The sequence below is a fragment of the Colobus angolensis genome, unplaced genomic scaffold (assembly GCF_000951035.1).
Source record: "Colobus angolensis palliatus isolate OR3802 unplaced genomic scaffold, Cang.pa_1.0 Scaffold51, whole genome shotgun sequence".
Taxonomy (NCBI): domain Eukaryota; kingdom Metazoa; phylum Chordata; class Mammalia; order Primates; family Cercopithecidae; genus Colobus; species Colobus angolensis.
Genome location: NW_012118599.1, coordinates 394,126 through 412,551, shown reverse-complemented (window position 1 = coordinate 412,551; position 18,426 = coordinate 394,126). Strand labels below are relative to the sequence as shown.

The 18,426-nt window shown below is 36.9% G+C and overlaps 1 protein-coding gene across 5 annotated transcripts in view; it reads right to left on the bottom strand.

The window, feature by feature from the left end:
- DST (dystonin) overlaps nt 1-18,426 on the bottom strand; it is a 496,305-nt gene that overhangs the window by 174,746 nt on the left and 303,133 nt on the right. For 3 of the 5 annotated variants that reach the window (XM_011960180.1, XM_011960181.1, XM_011960182.1), the window contains 10 exons: nt 11,451-11,563; nt 11,245-11,351; nt 8,906-9,025; nt 6,436-6,531; nt 6,215-6,342; nt 2,776-2,869; nt 2,312-2,466; nt 515-977; nt 301-429; nt 68-145 (listed from right to left, as the gene is read on the bottom strand). In XM_011960180.1, coding sequence (XP_011815570.1) covers nt 68-145; nt 301-429; nt 515-977; nt 2,312-2,466; nt 2,776-2,869; nt 6,215-6,342; nt 6,436-6,531; nt 8,906-9,025; nt 11,245-11,351; nt 11,451-11,563 — 1,483 coding nt within the window. Of the gene's footprint in view, nt 1-67; nt 146-300; nt 430-514; nt 978-2,311; nt 2,467-2,775; nt 2,870-2,987; nt 3,363-6,214; nt 6,343-6,435; nt 6,532-8,905; nt 9,026-11,244; nt 11,352-11,450; nt 11,564-18,426 lie in introns of those variants that run through there. The other 2 variants (XM_011960183.1, XM_011960184.1) reach the window with 1 other exon arrangement.

Here is an 18,426-nt window from a genome sequence, read left to right as displayed (position 1 = left end):
CCAAATATAGATAAGGAAAACAGAAGGTTTTTAAAAAAAAAAAAAAAAAAAAAAAAAAAAAGCTTACCAAGAGTTTTGCATACTGACTCTCTAATCTGTGCAACTTTTCTGCATAAGTCAGTTTAAGAGGTGCTGTCATCTGAATCTATAATATGAGATTAAAAAGACACTCCAGTTAGGAATCTGAAGGAATTCTGACTCACACTTAATGTATCTATTATTGATTTACAGGGTCTTTATGTAAAAAGCAAAACAAGAGTAAACTAAAACAAAATATATACAAATTTTAAATTAACATACCTCACTGATTTTAGCTTCTTTGAGGCTAGATTCAAATTCTTCAATAGCTCTATGAACATTTTTATGATTTTCTAAATGGCTTTCAACACTTGGCAAATCTGAGCCCCATTCAGTGTGGTCCAGTTGTACCTTCAAACAGTAAAATACTGAGTTTAGAAAAGAAATTGCTAACAATAAAGACGGAAACACTCAGGTAAAGTAAACTTTGTTTTACCTGCATCTCTTCAACCCAGTTCAAAAGATCCTGAACAAATTTCATGTTGATTTCCTCTTCTGTTAAATTTTGATCTAGCAAAGAAGACTTTAGAAGAGGTTTTCGGATCTGCATCAACTTCAGAGTTTGCAATGAATTTGGCTCTACTCCTGAACTGAAATTTGGAACTAATCCTGATGGGAAACCAGGTGTATAAGCTGGAGTGACAGATGGAGTCAGGCGGGAAGTCATCCCTGATGACAGGCCAGAAGTCATACTAGAAGAGGTTAGGGAAGGTGTTAAACTCTGGGTCAGCCCTGAGGTGAGACTAGGGTGTAAGGTCTGCGCAAATCCTGAGTTTAAACTTTGAGTGATTCCTGATATCATGAGCTTTGTCTGTTCTGTTGTCAGCATGCGTCCTTTGCTGTACACAGAAGAACATTCGTTTCTTAAGGCCATAATTTCATCACGCAGTTTTGCAACTCTGAAAAGAAAATCCAAAGGGATAAGGTGAAATACAAAAGGCACTTGTCACAAAGAGTGAACTCTAATGTGAATTATAGGCTTTAGTTAATAATGATGTATCAATTTTGGCTTATCAGTTTTAGCAAATGTGCCACACTAATGCAAGACGTAAATAACAGGGGAAGAGGGAGGTATAAGAGAGCATATGGGAACTCTGTATTCTTCACTCAATTTTTCAGTACGCCGAAACTGCTCAGAAATATAAACAAGAAAAACGAGGAGATAATTGTAGTTATATTGGTAAAATTTTGAATCATGATTTTTTTCAATGAGCACTGTACTATGAGGACTTTCAATCTTAATTGTCTTTATAACTATCATTTATAATGAATACAGTTACTATAGCATATGATCATTTTTACATTTATGTATATATTTTTCATATTTTGAATTACTATAGATTCCTAAAGGTGAAATTACCAGGTCAAAGGATCATTTAAAATTTTTACATTTATACATTCATACTCACACACACAGAAAGAGAGAGAGAAAGAGAGAGAGAAAGTATAGCCTGAAATATTCCATACCTACCCCCAAACACACACTTCTCAGTGATAAAGGTTTTCATACACATATTTTCTTTCAACATTTTGTTATGAACATTTTCATAATAGGATAAACCGAAAGCTAAAAAGCTGAATTAAAAATGACACTTTTTGGCCAGGCACGGTGGCTCATGCCTATAATCCCAGCATTTTGGGAGGCCAAGGAAGGTGGATCACTTAAGGTCAGGAGTACAAGACCAGCCTGGCGAACACAGCGAAACCCCGTCTCCACTAAAAATACAAAAAATTAGCCAGGCATGGTGGTGAGTGCCTGTAATCCCAGCTACTAGGGAGACTGAGACACGAGAATCACCTGAAGCCAGGAGGCAGAGGCTGCAGTGAGCTGAGATCGCACCACTGCACTCCAGCCTGGGTGACAGAGCAAAACTGCATCTCAAAAAAAAAAAGACACTTGTCTTACATTTTTTCTCTTTCAAACATCCCATGAATACTTTAAATATATGTAAATGTATGTGTGTAACATACATACATCTAGTGTATTCATTTTAACGAGTTAGTTACTGCAGCAGTATTATATGTACCATAAAATATTTTTTCTACTGCTAATCTTTAAAAAACAAATATCTACTTAAACACCAAAATATATAAAAATGTGACACACATTTTCAACTAAAAAAGAGCAAAGAAATATATTTCATAAAATTTTCATATTCTACATTCCTATTTCAAATGCCCATGAAACAGTTATACAAAAAAAGGACAGAGAAAGAATAAGTAGCACTCTTACCTCTGTACCAATTGATCTGCCTGGTAGTACTTTCCATCAATAAGAATCTGTACATCAATTACATGCTGGCGTAAAAGGTTCTCACATTCAAGTATATACCCAGCAATTTCTGCTTCATTCTGAAACTGCACTCCTGATTCTAATCTTTTAGAATCCTGTATTTTAGAAGAACGCAGTATTAATTCTGTGAAACAGGTTTAAAAACTACCTCAAATATAAAACATCAAATATTGGAACAGAGGCCTACTTGGGCTTTCTTTAGTTTTCCTTGTTGGTTCAAAAATATGTTTTCCCTCTTCTTGTCTCTCAGAGAGCAAACACCAATCATAATCCTTAACAAACTTTAAGTTTCAGTGGAGAATAGTACCAAGAATCAACCAAACATTATGCAAAAGTTTTAGTTCATCCAAACGCACAGTGAATCCTCTACACCACAACTTCAATGGCTCTTAAAATTAACTTACAGACTGAAGAGCATTTCGAGCAAGGATTAGTTTGTCTTCACAGATGACACTGTCCCTCTGAACTCGGTGGGCAATCTGTTGCAACATTTCTAACCTAAAAGATGAGACAAAATAAAATAAAGCTTTTCCCTTTGAAGTCAAAGAGCTCGCCATTCCTGAAAAGTGCTGCCCATCAAAAAGTAAAACACAATCCCACACCAATGATTCAATACCTGCGTCCATCAAAGGATTCATTGCCGAAGCTAATGCAAGAGTTGATCAGTGTTGGACCATAATGAACCGAGAGAAGATTTTCATTCGAATCAAGACTGGTTCGAGTGCTGGTAGTGTTACTAAACACAGAATCACTGCTACGGTAACTATAACTACTACTGTGCATTTTTATTCCTGAAACGATGTTATTTCTCTGACCATTCAAAGTAGACTAAAAGGTAGGAGGTCTGGAAAAAGCTCTACTTCTAACGGTGAAAAGTGGCAGCTGAATATTACAGCTTTTAATGGCTCCTTAAATATGCTTCAACATGCATATGCAACACACAGCAAATAATATGCTGATAACTATTCAAAAGAATCTAGCCTAAAGCCATTCATTTGCTAGCTGAGGTTTGCCTTTTGTAGCTTGTATTAAAACCCTACAAGTATGAACAAAGCAGGCAGATTGGGCGTCACTGCAAAGGATATGCCAAATATTTGCACTAAGAGTCATCCAACTGCAACCACCTAAAAAACAACTCAGATGCCTCACAGATGTCCAGGACAACTAGTAAGATTATTCTGGCAATACCAATCATTAGCTAAAAGAACACAAATATCCAGTCATAGTCTGACTTCTGAAAAGACCAGGTCTGTGCTGAATAACGTAAGGAAGGCAAACAGCTAGAAGTTATGAAGTACCTATAAACAAACGAATTTGATAAGAAGGAAGTACACTTCCATTTTAACCACCATGTCATTTGTTTATTAGGTTAAATTAATGGAAAAATATCCATTTACTTTTCTTTATATGACATGCTCCCAATAATGTTACTTCTAAACCTACTATAAAGCGCCAAGTAGAATACTGATGCAATGCTTACAAATTTGTCTGTGCTTCTTTTTCCATTCTATAGGGTATTACGTGGCATAAGAACACTGACTCTTTCCCATTTGTTTTTCATACACTTCCATGCCACAGAGCTATTATTCGCAATACATAGACAATGCCAAAAAATTCGCATGAAGAAACATGAAGGCATTTATCCAATCAGGCTCCTAAATATTTTCCTACCTCCAATAATACTGTTACTTCTACACTCTAAGAATAGATATTTTTCTTTTTGGGGATCAAGAAAGGGGAAACTTGAGAGTGCCACATCAATCGCTTCTCAGCCTGTTGGCTAAGATCAAGTGTGAGAGTACCACAACAACTATAGTGAGTGAACAGAACAGCTCAAAACAGTAACAGTGGCACCTATAAGTAATTATTATGTGCAATAAATTAATCATTTTAGATACATAACTCATCTCATAACCACCCAATGTAGTAGGCACTATTACATCCTGTTTACAAATGAGGAAACCAAGGCTTAAACAGTTAAAGAACTTGTCTAAGATCATACAACTTTGCAGGCTGGGCTAATAATCTAATTTAAAACTGAGTGGCTTCTAGGCCCTGAAATCTCAACCACTCTCTGCTTTTTCTTTTATGAGCATATCTTAAAATTCAGCTACTGTTCTGATGCCTAAAAATCTACTCTGTATCCTCTGGAATACTTCTCCATTATTTCAAATGATGAAATAGTATCTCATTTCAATCACCCAGAATTACCTCTTCCGTAAAAGCTGCATCCTGTATATTTCTGGCTTGTTTTGGTTTTAATAATCCAGTTATGTACACATATTATTACAGTTTAACATAAATGTAATCAGTAATTTAATAAAGGACTGACAAGTTAGACTTGCTCTCATATATTTATTTTATGCATTATTTCACAATGTTGAATCTTGAAGTCAATGTGTAAGGCACAGAGAACATGACAATACTGAGCACCTCTAATGTGTGTCAGGCGCTGTGTAAAGCATCGGCAATACAAGGGACAGAAAAAAACAAGGGTTTCTCTCCACATTTTTGGAGATCATATCTGTGGAATAGGCAAGTCTTAAGCAATAACAGAAATAAATATAAAAATACAAACAAGATAAGCACTATGAAGGAGCAATACATGTAAACATGAGAATTCTAAGCAAGATATCTGAACTAGCCTAGGAAACCATGGAAAGTTTCTTGAGAAAGTAATGTTGGAGCTGAGATCTGAGAATGTTTAGGTGTAAAGCAGCCAGTGTAGCTGCTGTGCAGAGAGCAAAGGGGCTGGAAAGTTGTGTCTGACCACACAGGCCTTACCCTGTGATATGGTTTGCCTGTGTCCCCACCCAAATCTCACCTTGAATTGTAATAATCCTCATGTGTCAAGGGTGGGGTCAGGTGGAGATAATTGAATCATGGGGGCAATTTCCCCCGTACTGTTCTCATGGTAGTGAATAAGTCTTATGAGATCTGATGGTTTTATAAATGGGAGTTCCCCTGTACAAGCTCTTGCCTGCTGACATGTAAGATGTGACTTTGCTCCTCATTCGCCTTCCACCATGATTGTGAGGCCTCTCCAGCCATATGGAACTGTGAGTCAATTAAACCTCTTTACTTTATAAATTACCCAGTCTCGGATATGTCTTTATTAGCACCGTGAGAACGGACTAATACACCCTACAAGGTCTGGTTCCTATAGACATCATGGCTAATGAGGAACACAGATCACAATAGTCAGGTACCAGGTTAAGACTGTAATGGAGACAAATTCATCCGACAAACATTTCCTGAAGATTAAATGGTACCTTCCCAGGCAACTGGGTGTAGTGAGAGACAAAATGACAAAGAGCTAGTGATGATTTCATGGAGTAAACGCACTTGTAGAAGTGTGGCAGAAAGAGAACCTGAACTAACATTTATTGTGTGTGTTCTAGATGCCATCCATCACCCTTTAAATGAAGGCAAGCTAGATTTTGGTTTCCACTGCCCCTTGGAAAGAGAACTATAGCAAAAAAATGTAATAAGAAATAAAATCAGTTCCTTGTTGACCTGTAAGCTTTTAGATACAGGCCCTGGTGACTTAAGGTCAATATGAGAAATCACAAGTAATTTTGACTGGTTTTAAAACTGTAAAGCCTTATTAGATGAGACTTCACATACCAATCCAGCCTAGCAGGTCATTTATATACATATTACTTCACTGACTGACTCCTTAAAATCTCTTAGAAGAGTTCCTAGATAAGAAAATGCAGGATCAGAAAGATTAAGTGACTTATCCAAGGCCACGTAAACAGAAGTTTAACTTAAGTTATTTCACAACAACACAGAGGCTCCCTCCGCACTTGATATTCATGGCAGAAAACACCTCTGGCCTACCTTTCTACTTCCGGACGAAGTGCCTTCTCTCTCTCAAGCATGGCAATAATGAGTTTCCCCCACTCTTTTTCTATGTCATTTGGATGATAACCTTGAAGGAGCTTGATGCGTCCAAATTCTATCCAAATCTTGAGAAAACAAAAAACTTTAATGTGAAGCAAAAATAAAAACAAAACGAAACAAAGATTATGCTTGACAATATAAAGCAAATCTGAGCTTACCTCTAATAATTTATACAGACGTTTAATTTTTGATTTTTCTGTCTCCTTTGGTGGAATTTCTGTTTCTTTAAACTGTAAATACTGATTATAAAGTGCCTAAAATAAAAAGGACAAGAAATTAAGGACCAAACTTAAAAGATCTGTTTTCATTATCTCACTAAGTCACCACTTCAAGTGTTATGTACTGTATCATATGCGGTCAATGGAATTCGTTTGTTAAACTGACACTCAAAGACAATGCCAATTTCCAGCCAGTTGGTGACGTGGGTTATCTAAAATTTGATGAGGGTATAATTATTAATGTGAGCCATGCTTTAGTGCCACAGGGGGATCTGGATAATAATAAACCATGCAGTGTTTACTAGTGCTCTACTAAAAATCTCTCATCCTCCAAACAAGAAAACATACCCTTTAAAAGATGCACTTCCCAAATGCTGTACGTTAGCTTTCAGTCTTTGGAAAAATAATTTGAAGCAATTCCCACAGAGAAAGGAATAAAACCACTCTCTTCTATTGCATGGTTCTATCCTTCAAAAAAAAACTTCTTAGCAGAAAGGGCTAAAATTTGGTTTCAATGTCCCAATGGCCAATGTAAACAGATTTTTTTTAAACAAATGAAGGTAGATGCTATTAGTTGATGGGGGCTATTATTACAGAAGTTTCAACTGTATAATTAAATTATTATCTAGTTTGTATATATTAATTTGGGAACCTCTTAAATATAGTGTATTTATTAAAAGGGACCTTCATACAAATTATGTAGATAATGCATCTCCACATTTAATAAAATAAGTGTGTACTAATTACTTCATTCTAATTCATGCAGCTATAAAACAAGACCCTGTAAATCTTTAGGATGACACATTTCTGAAAGATTCCATTCAAAGTTCTTCTAATGCAATTATCTGGCATTTCCCCATGATGTATTTTCTTTTCTAATCTATGTCTTGTTCTAGTCATCAGCAAGTACTCTGATCACTTCTTCTATAACTAAGGATCTACACTAATCAGAAGCCAGTACAATTCATCCAAGGGTCTGAACAATAGAAATCCATTTGGAAATAAATGTATTGGAACATGAAATCTGAAAATTGTTTTGAAATCAGAATGCAATGTTTCAGGATGTCTGTTGGTCATTAAGCACCGAATGCTCCTATGTGCTAAACACTTCATGGCACCACATGGTAGTTGTAGGGAAATGTTTTCCTGACCTGGAAAATCACATGTCCATGTAGGGAAACATCATACAAACAGCTTGAGAACACTTAAAAAGTATCATATCATCAGATGCCAAGTAAATTCGTGCCAAGGACAAACTCTCTGTGGCAATGGGAATGAAAGCTGTTCCACAGATGTTCTGTATGGATGCAGGAGCACAATGAGTAACTCTAATGGAGCTCACCCTGAGTTATTACAGTTTTCTCTATCCCAGTTTGATCATGAAAATAAAGCTTACAAACCAAGGAAGTAAGGCTTTGTAGGCAATATTCACATTATCAGCTTCTAGAAATAAAGTAGACCACCTTGCTATTATAAAACCAAACATGCAAAAGAGACAACTTACTCTTTAATAAGTTTACATATTTATAATGATTTTTTTTTTTTTTTTTTTCAGACAGAGTCTTGCTCTCTCACCCAGGATGGAGTGTAGTGATGCAATCTCGGCTTACTACAACCTCTACCTCCCAGGTTCAAGCGATTCTCCTGCTTCAGCCTCCTGAGTAGCTGGGATTAAAAGTGTGTGCCACCATGCCAGGCTAATTTTTACGTTTTTAATAAAGATGGTGTTTCACCATGTTAGCCAGGCTAGTGTCAAACTCCTGACCTCAGGTGATCCACCCACCTTGGCCTCCCAAAGTGCTGGGATTACAGGCATGACCCACCGCACCCGGCTTATAATGGCTTTTATATCTGCAATGTCTGCCTCAAAAGCATGCCCTAAGTTTTTCATATTAGAAAATGGTTTACTAAAATATAAATTCACTTATACTGGAAGTCAGACATGTATTTTCAAATTCATGGTGAAATACAGTGTGTACCTCTTCCTGCACAAAAAATGCCCCCTGAAGCAGTTTTTAATAGGACTCAACCACAGGCATACCCCCAATCCAGTGCCACATTTGTGTGTACTTCCCAGGGGCCCTCCTACCTCAGCCATCCCCGGGGACTCCAAGCATTTCCTATGTACTAAAATCAATTTGACAATGTCAGTTTCAGAGACTCTCTCAAATTAAACCTTCAACCACTCAACCAAAGCTGAGAGACTACAGCTAATCTGTTTTAATTGTTAATGTTTTACCTCCATTGTCTCTGTATAACAAGAGAGATGAGTAAATAAAAATTTTGCCTACTTATTAATGGCTTTCCAAGGGCAACTTTTGTTGAATTTCTAAAATTACACAATTATTACAGCATTACTTAAGGGTTTATAATCGAATCAATCCTATGTAATTTCTATAGTGACACTAACCTTCAGTTCCACAGGATTATTAGGAAATGTTCTCTCAGACATTGTGGTCACATGGTGTCTAATCCACTGGATGAGGTAGTTCACCATATTCTGGTATTCAATCCATTTGACTTCAACATCCTAGAACAATCAAATGATAGAAAAGGTTCACATCTGTAGATAATAACATATCTAAGACAATTTAGTCGGAAGTCATTCTGTAAACGTACTTATTTAAAGCCTGACAGAGAGAACCTGCTAAATGTTTTCTTACTTTCACCCAGCCCCAATCCCTGTCACATAAACACCTTTAAAAAGATGCTATCAACATTTGGCCACTAACACTAGCCTTATGAGTGCCAATTCTGATCCAAAGAAAGGAGCTGCCTGGGGTATTGTATTTAGAAGACTTCTGAGGTTCAATCTAAGCACTACAGAAAAACTCCAAAGTCAATTTGGGGTGTTTACCAGGGCTCAGGATGGGGGAGTAACAACTTGCATAAACCAAGTTAGTTGCCATCTTTGCCAACTATTTTAGATCTAAATCTACTATGTATCTGAAACTCAAAAAACTTACCCAATATGTAGGAAACCAGATATGTATGCAAACTACAGGAAATGTATATGGTGGGATTATCCAAGTAACTCATTAGGCAAACTCTAAAAATGGAGGAAACTGGAAGGCTGACAACTGCTCTGTTTAAGTATTTGATGAATGCTTATTATGTTCAAAGGTTGTGCTGAATGTTATAACAAAAAAATACTTTAAGACATAATACCTATTGTCAAGGAGTTACTGTCTAAATGCAGAGGCAAGAGAGATACATAATATAAACAGGCAAAATGAACAGCAGTATTTAATTAAGTGTTGAAATGCTGAAATAAATGAAATGGGTAGTATGTGCTAGTTGAGATAAGAAATCAGGCAAGCATATCTGTGCCTTAAAATAGTTTCTAAAGGCTTCTTGGGAAAGGCAGCATCTGAGATGTTCTGCAATGACCAGTAAGTAATTATTGGTGGGGGGAGGTGAGTAGGGGCGCTGAAAAAGTGGACAAAAGGGGAGTTCCAAGTGAGTAAGGACATTGACATGGAAATGCCCTGTCTACCAGTAAACAGTTCATATTGGGAAATCATAGCTAAAAAATGTAGGTAAACAATAAATATATGCAGTTTTAAATGTCAGAATATCTAGATTGCATTTAACTTTGCAAGGAATATATAGCCACTGAAATTTTTCAAGCTAAAGACATCAGGTTTTAGACAGATTAATTTGGCAACAGTGTGCAGAGGCAGTGGGAAGAACAACAAAATGGAGATGGAAAGCTGTAAGAAAGCTATCAGCCTAGTTCTGCAGTGATAGGCAGCAGGATCAACATGGAGGTAGTGAGAAGCAGCAGCAAGAGATGGCCAAAAGAAACATTCTGAAGCAACACTCAACACTGAATAGTCAGGGGTGAGCATGGAAACAGGCTACTCAGGGACCCAAAGAGCATGAAGACTTTGAAAAGAAGAACCTGAGGAAGAATATGGAAACAGGTCTAGAAACAGTACACAGAACTGACAGAAGCAATCAGAAAAGGGAGCTCCTAATCTAAGGGAGCTAATCCAAGATGAGCTCCTAAATCTTCAAAGTAATGTAGGGGGAAAAGTTATCTGCAAAGAGGAAGGCAGAAATCCAAGTGAAGGGGCTCATTCCCAAATATGTGACACATCCAGGGTTTCCTGTTCTCTTCCAGAAATGCATAAGCACTTGTTAGCATAACCACCACAAAAAAAAAAAAAAATGCATCACTGAAGTGAATTATACAAACCTTTAAGAAACAGTAGACTAATAAAGAGCTGAAAGCTATGTGTCAGAGACCTTCCCTGCTTACTAAGTGGCTCTGCTACTTTGGTCAAATCCGATAACTTTCCTCTGGAGCCCTCCTTTAACTCCTAAAAATGTTATCTAGCCAACATTTCATAGAATTGTATGAGGTAACAAATTTGAAATTGTTTTCAAAAGTGAGATATTCTATACATACAAAAAGATAGCCAATACAGCAATGTAAAACAGCACCCAGCTAAAAATGGAAAACTCTAAATTTCAGAAAGTTAAAGCTTTTATTTATAAAATTATCAGTAACTATAAATAGCCTCTTTTATTTATGACACAAAAGTTTTAACGAGTTATACTTTAAATTTAATGGTAGAATAATATCATGAAATACACAGAATATCAATTCATCAAACAGCATACTAACTCAAATTCTTTAAAATATATTCAACATTCAAAAACTGCAAAAAACATTATCAGTAAATGCAGTCAACTGGTCATTACTGAATCAACAGCTTCCAGTGTGGAAAAATCAATACTCACATTTGCACCAATGCCTTCCCCACCTTCAGGGACTTTAGGAAATGCATCATAGAGAGATGATACATAAGTTATTACTGATTTTTCATCAGGTGAGGAGACATCGACATCTAAAAACAGCAACATAAATCAATTATTTCACGAGGTTGACAAATTACTTTTGATCAGACTTTCATGCCAGTCCACATAAAATCAAGAAAACAACTCACCTTCAGGGTCCAGAAGTCTTATAACACCAATTTTTTCTGCTACATAAAAAGCATGCTCTAAATTTGCAAGGTTGCTTTGAACAGCAACAGTATTCATATCTATCAGGTCCGGCCTACAAAAAAATTCACTGCGTTAATTAGGCTTTCCCATGTGCCAATTCAACATTACATTTATATATGTTTCCATTTACATAACAGCATCTGCTAATATTAATACCAAGCCTGCTTTAAAATGCAGACACTTTCATCAAACATTTAACATTGCTCACTTATCTCAGAAACATTTGTATCTAAAGCAAATATAACAAGGAAAATATAACAATTTGAACATACATAAATTTCAACAAAGTCTACAAATATATCAGTCAGAATACATACGAGTATTTGTCCTATTCAACTGATTTAAGCTATACTACTCCAACAGCATCCTTCCAATCCAACCAACATCCTATCAGTATTTCTCCTCAAAGACAAAAAGTTTGTAGCTTAGTATAAAATGGTGTCCATGGCCTCCCCATTGCACCATACCCTTTCACATCACCTGTCTTCTATAATCCTATTCATTCTTCCAAGGAGAGATCAAGCTCCACATCCTCTGTGGGGCCTGGCTGATCTTCCTAGCCCTTATGTCTGTCTCTGTTCCCTGAACTCATACTTCCACCCTGCATCACACGATATGGCACTTAGGATAATCGTAGACTTCCTTGCCCTATTAATTCACTGTTTCATGTACATGCACATGTTGTTTCTCCCAAACCATCAACTCCAAGACAGCAAGTACTATGTATTTTAAAAATTTTGTCTTTTATCCTTCTGCTGAAATAAAGAATGATATATAGTACACCCTCAACAAATACCTACTGATATGTTGATAAGTAGGTTGGTTCCTTAGTAATCTGAACCGTAAATGAATGTCTAAAATAAGCAATAGTTTATGTTTTCACGAGCACACATGTATGCATGTGTCCCCACACATACACAGTCACACATACCAGACTTCATATCTTTCTAATTTGTGAGATTTACATAACACCCTAAACCATGCAAAATCTTTGAAGCTAGCTCTATCTACAGGAGAGAGAAAAAGACTCCTCAAATACTTCTTACAGAGAAAGTGGCAAAATATGGACATTGGAGACTTCACTCAAGGCTAGACCAGTCAGGAAACTTGGATCTCAAAAACAAAGCATTGAAAGAATACAGGAACAATGTGGAAACAGGAAAGCCTTCCAAAAGAGTGGTATTCACCACCCAAAAAAATCACTGAGTAAGAGCCTGTTGATAACTTACAAAGAAAGGCTCTCTACAAGCTCCACAAGCATTCTTGTTTGCTCAAAATAATCATTTGGGGAACCACAGAAGGAGTGGGAGGGCTCAAAGGTAGTGTGGGAGAAATGAAATGCAAATGATTTTGTATACTACTTGGCAGGCTGCTTATACGAAAAGCTGTTTGTAAATAAATCATTAATATTAGAAAGGTAAATGGCAATTTGTACTCTTTTTTGTGGTGAGAAAACAGACGTCTCAAGAAAATCTTATACTTTTATATCACTTTGCACTGTTCATAATCTGGAAATGTCGTTACCATTACCTACATGTTCATATTCCAGGAAATTATTAGGAAATCCTTTAATGTTTTCAATCTGCCATCAACACAATCACTCAAAAATGATCCTACAATTATTATAGGAACAATAAATCCACTGACTACTATGGAAGTAAATGACAGACCTCTAAAAATAACATTTTTTATTCACATAGAAACATACTGAAGATCTGCCAACCTCAAGATTATTAAATAGGTATGTATAGCAGTCTAGACAAAAACAAGTATCTGAAGTTCTTTCATTAAAACACTGTTTTGTTTCTGTAAAATTTGCACCTTTTGGGGAAATAAAAAACAGCCTTTCTAAGTCTGCCAAATCTCAGAACAAGACATGGCATGTTATTATGAGAACCCTGCCATTAGCAAAGAAAGTAAACACTGAGTAATCCCAGAGGGAATGAATAAAGTCATTGAAGAATCAAGTTTTTCAACTAAGAGAATAAAACATAAAACTTCCTTCAGAATGACACAGTCATTTCAACACAAAAGCAGCTGTAGAATACAATGAGTCTGAGTAAGTCATCTCTTTTATCATGATGTTTAACACTTTAATGGAACAAAAACTGAAATGGTTTTCCTCCACTAAAAGACAGCAGATAAAGAAAATTAGTTAAACAAAAATGGGAAAAGGGAAAACTTTTAAAACCACTACAAAGCTGGGTGCGGTGGCTCATACCTATAATCCCAATATTTGGGAGGCTGAAGAGAGCGGATCACCTGAGGTCTGGAGTTTGACACCAGCCAGACCAACATGGTGAAACCCTGTCTCTACTAAAAATACAAAAATTAGCCGGGCATGGTGGCAGGCGCCTGTGATCCCAGCTACTCCAGAGGCTGAGGCAGGAGAAACGCTTGAACCCAGGAGGCACAGGTTGCAGTGAGCCAAGATCGTGCCACTGCACTCCGGCATGGACAACAAGGGCGAAAGTCCATCTCAAAAAAACACAAAAAACCACTATGAAAATGTAATAGCCTATAGTATTTGAAATGCTATTCCTCCCTTAGCTCATATCCTAACAGAGTGGTGGTCCCTTTGTCTTTCAAATCTGTCTTTCCTCTACCTGCCTGAAGCAACCAGAAGAGGCCTGTGCTGTGTGTGTCCTGTCTACCACCTTCTTTATTCATAGTCTCACTGGGATAACACAACTTTCAAAAACTTAATTTATTTTTCACATATAAAAGATACTTTCATTCTAAAGGTTTCATTCTTTGTAACGCCTTTTTGTGGAATGTTAACAGGAAATGTCTTTTCCATCTTAGGTTTGACTAACCAAAGAGCATTAGACTATATTATAGTGACCACGTTCTCAAGTTATATTTTAGATAGTTGAACATTAACTATTGTAACTTGCCTGTTTTATGGAAACCTTTCAAAATCATATAATGTGATCCTTCACCACTTAAAGTAACAAATGCTAGTCTTTTTATGGAAAAAAAAAGGCCATTCTCTTACTTTTTTATTATTCTATGATAATGTTATCTTTTCAAAATAACCCAATCTTCATGCATTATAATTCTTTAAACATGTTTAGGCCAAGCGCAGTGGCTCAAGCCTGTAATCCCAGCACTTTGGGAGGCCGAGACGGGCGGATCACGAGGTCAGGAGATCGAGACCATCCTGGCTAACACGGTGAAACCCCATCTCTACTAAAAAATACAAAAAAAATTGCCAGGCGAGGTGGCGGACACCTGTAGTCCCAGCTACTCAGAGGCTGAGGCAGGAGAATGGCCTGAACCCGGGAGGCGGAGCTTGCAGTGAGATGAGGTCACGCCACTGCACTCCAGCCCGGGCGACAGAGCGAGACTCCGTCTCAAAAAAAAAAAAAAACATGTTTATATCCCAGCTTTTCTTTCATAAGCAATTAAAAGTAGCTTACAAAGAAAATACATGATAGCATAAATTTTAAATTAGAAGTATAAAACCAAGAAAAGGTCTTAAAATGAAATTGGAAGTGAGACTAAAAAATTACAAATCACTTATATGCAAGCTTAGTGCCCTTAATTTGTTTTTAAAATATAGGGTAGAAAGGTATCAAAAAATGCTATTGTCATAATACAAAACAATTTTGGGTAAAAGTAATGTTTATCTTTCATACAACACCCATCTTAAAACAGCAATCTCCTCTAGACCAAATATATATATATATATATATATATGTATGTATGTATGTATGTATCTCCACAGGCATATACACATATACAGGCATGTTGGCATTTATGTATAGATAGGTATATGTATGGATATAGTATAAGGATATCACCACCTACCCTAACAGGTAACCAAAGCTAGCTGAACATAAAAATTTCATCAGAGATTTTTTTTTGGCATAGATACTTCCAAGGTAACATTTCAGCACTCCAAAACTTTATTAATACATTAGCTCGCATGAGAATTAAACAGGATTCTGCAGGAACACGACTTCCACAGTGTTACAAATGGCTAAAGATTAGCACAACAGGCCGGGCGCAGTGGCTCATGCCTGTAATCCCAGCGCTTTGGGAGGCCGAGACGGGCGGATCACTTGAGGTCAGGAATTCCAGACCAGCCTGGACAACATGGTGAAATCGGGTCTCTACTAAAAATACAAAAATTAGCCGGGTGTGGTGGTATGCGCCTGTAACCCCAGATACTCGGGAGGCTGAGGCAGGAGAATCACTGGGACCCGGGAGGCAGAGGTTGCAGTGAGCTGAGATCGCACCATTGCACCCCAGCCTGGATGACAGTGCAAGACTTTGCCTCAAAAAAAAAAAAAAAAAGATTAGCACAACAGACTACCTAAGGCTTCCACAATATATCATGTCAAACACCAATACACTCAACTGCAAGGAGCACCATGAAACAACATCAAAACACTTGGAAAGGAAACTCTTAGAAACATGGCAGAGGGGACACTAATTAAAGTTAGCTAAGAGAAAGAGAAAAATGGCAGCTAAGAGAAGAGTACTTTAGTGCAGACACAACGTTACCAAATCCTGAACCAAAAACGTGACAACAGCTGAAAAGACACATATGGGAAATATCAATGGCCACAGTCCAAATTGGGATTTTTTTTTTAAGGATGAAAAAATAAAGTGACTTAAATTCATAGAGTCTGTTAGGTTATGCTGGCTCTCAGGTGGCACTCAATAGTTATTTATGTGGATACAAACAGTAAGGTTCTGGCTACCCTGCATCTGCTTTCCTATGTTTGAGAAATTTCCCTTTCATAAGTCTTGGGGGTAAGGAGAGGAGCAAAGCCCATTTCCCAATACAAAAACAGAAACATGTCAGGTTTTTCCTGACTCTTTTCTTTGCCCAAGAAATGTCCACTGCATACCTCACCCCTGTACATGATATTACCTGGCCAACTCAAATTCTTTCAGTAGACTCGGTTCCACCATCATTTCCTCCAGGAAGTACTTTCCTCTGTTCCCAAATGCCGTCTGTTATCTTCATTTCTGTATTTACCACATTTTTCATAACTATACATCTGTCTATCTCTCATATTGAACCATGGGCTTCCTGAAGGCAGAGCCTGTGTTTTGTCCATGTTTATGTCCTCAATATCTAGCATAATGCTTAAAACATGAACTTTTGAGGATTAAATAAATAATAAAGCAATAAATGAGCTATGGGGGCTGGGACATACCAGGGCTTCAAATTCCTTGAGATATTTTCCATCCTAGACTTGTTCCTTCTCTTTTCACTAATTTCTACTGACAAAACCACCATCTATGGCTTCCAGTCAAGTTTTGGAATCCTTATCGAAATCCACATGGACCAGGGTACAATGTCATAGCTTCCCCATATCCTACACAAGCACACACCCTTTCGAGGTTTCCTAAAGGCTTTGTCTCTCCTAAAAAACAATTTGGAAAGTGGGCACAGAGTGAGGACAACAAATAGCGGTGAAGTATAAAAGTTTCAAAAAGCACACATTGCTGCTTCTAGGTTCTCCTCCCCTCTTATGCTCTCATGTGCCCTCAGCTTCAGCTTCTGATAATGTTGCCAGTTGGGATACCTTATAAAGTAATAACAATCACAAAACAACAGGGACTAATAAATACTGATACCTACTATGTGGCAGGAAATGCATTAAGGACTTAAAACATTATCTCAATTGTCTCAATGACCCTAAGCATAGGTTGTATTATTATCCTGAACTTACAGATGGAAAAAAAACAAGCATAAGGAAGTTATATAACTCGACCAAGAACACAAATCTGGTAAGTGGCAGTCAGAGTTTGAACTGAGGTCTGTCTGACTACAGAGTCTGATTTCTTCTCTGCAATATCCTGGTATCATAAACTGAGAACTAACTAAACAGTAACACCCAATATGAAGCCGAGAATACAAAATAAAGAAAATACAGAACAAATTATACTTCTACTACTGGGCAAATCAATAATGATGTCGGTAACTCCCATAAAGAAACACAATAATGTGTATGTATATGTATGTGTGTGTACTGACATACTCAGAAAATATAAATCGTAAGAAACATGATGAAGTTCCAGATTATTACCAAAACAGAACTCATCAATGCATCCTATACCAATGTTTCCCACACTTGGGTCCCAATACAGATTAAGAATAGAAAGAAAGGCCTGGTTATCTGCATTTCAACAAGTTTCTCTCCCCTCCCTCAGGTGATTCTTATCAGGCGTCTGATAACTACACCATATTAAAAACCCTTGTTTCCAATAATTATTTAATTTTCTTTCAAGATTATAAGCATTTTGTATTGGGGAAAAAAATTCCACAATGTCATCAGGCAATTATATAACGACACAAACAAAAGCACCCACAAGCAGAAACATGCTACTGCCTTATGCCCTCAGCAGGAGACAGTGAACCTTTTAACTCTTTTTCAGTGTTTATTTTTATTAAATATACAAGAAAAGAACATACTTAAATGTTCGCAAGGAGGGAGGGTGGGCGTGTCATTTTATGTTTGCCCAACTCTGGAGTACACTGTAAAATAATGAAGCCTGGAAAAGATAGCATTTGGTCACACATATATATATATTTTTAATCAGAATCAAAAACCCACCTAAACTTTGTGACTTGAGATATCTTATTACTTGAAAAACCACTGGGCCACAGTTTCATTCCTCAATTTAAAAAGGAAAGACAAGACAGAAAGAAGAATGGTGGTTGTCAAAAGGATGGGGGGAGGGGGAAATGGGGAATTAGAGTTTCATGGGTACAGAGTTTCAGTTACGCTGGATGAGAAGAGCTCTGGAGATGGATGACGGTGATGGCTGTACAACAAAATAAATGTACTTAATGCCACTTAACTACCAACTTAAAACTGATTAAGATGGTAAATTTTATGTACCTTATCACAATCTAATTTTTTTAATTTTTTTTTTTTTTTTTTTTTTTTT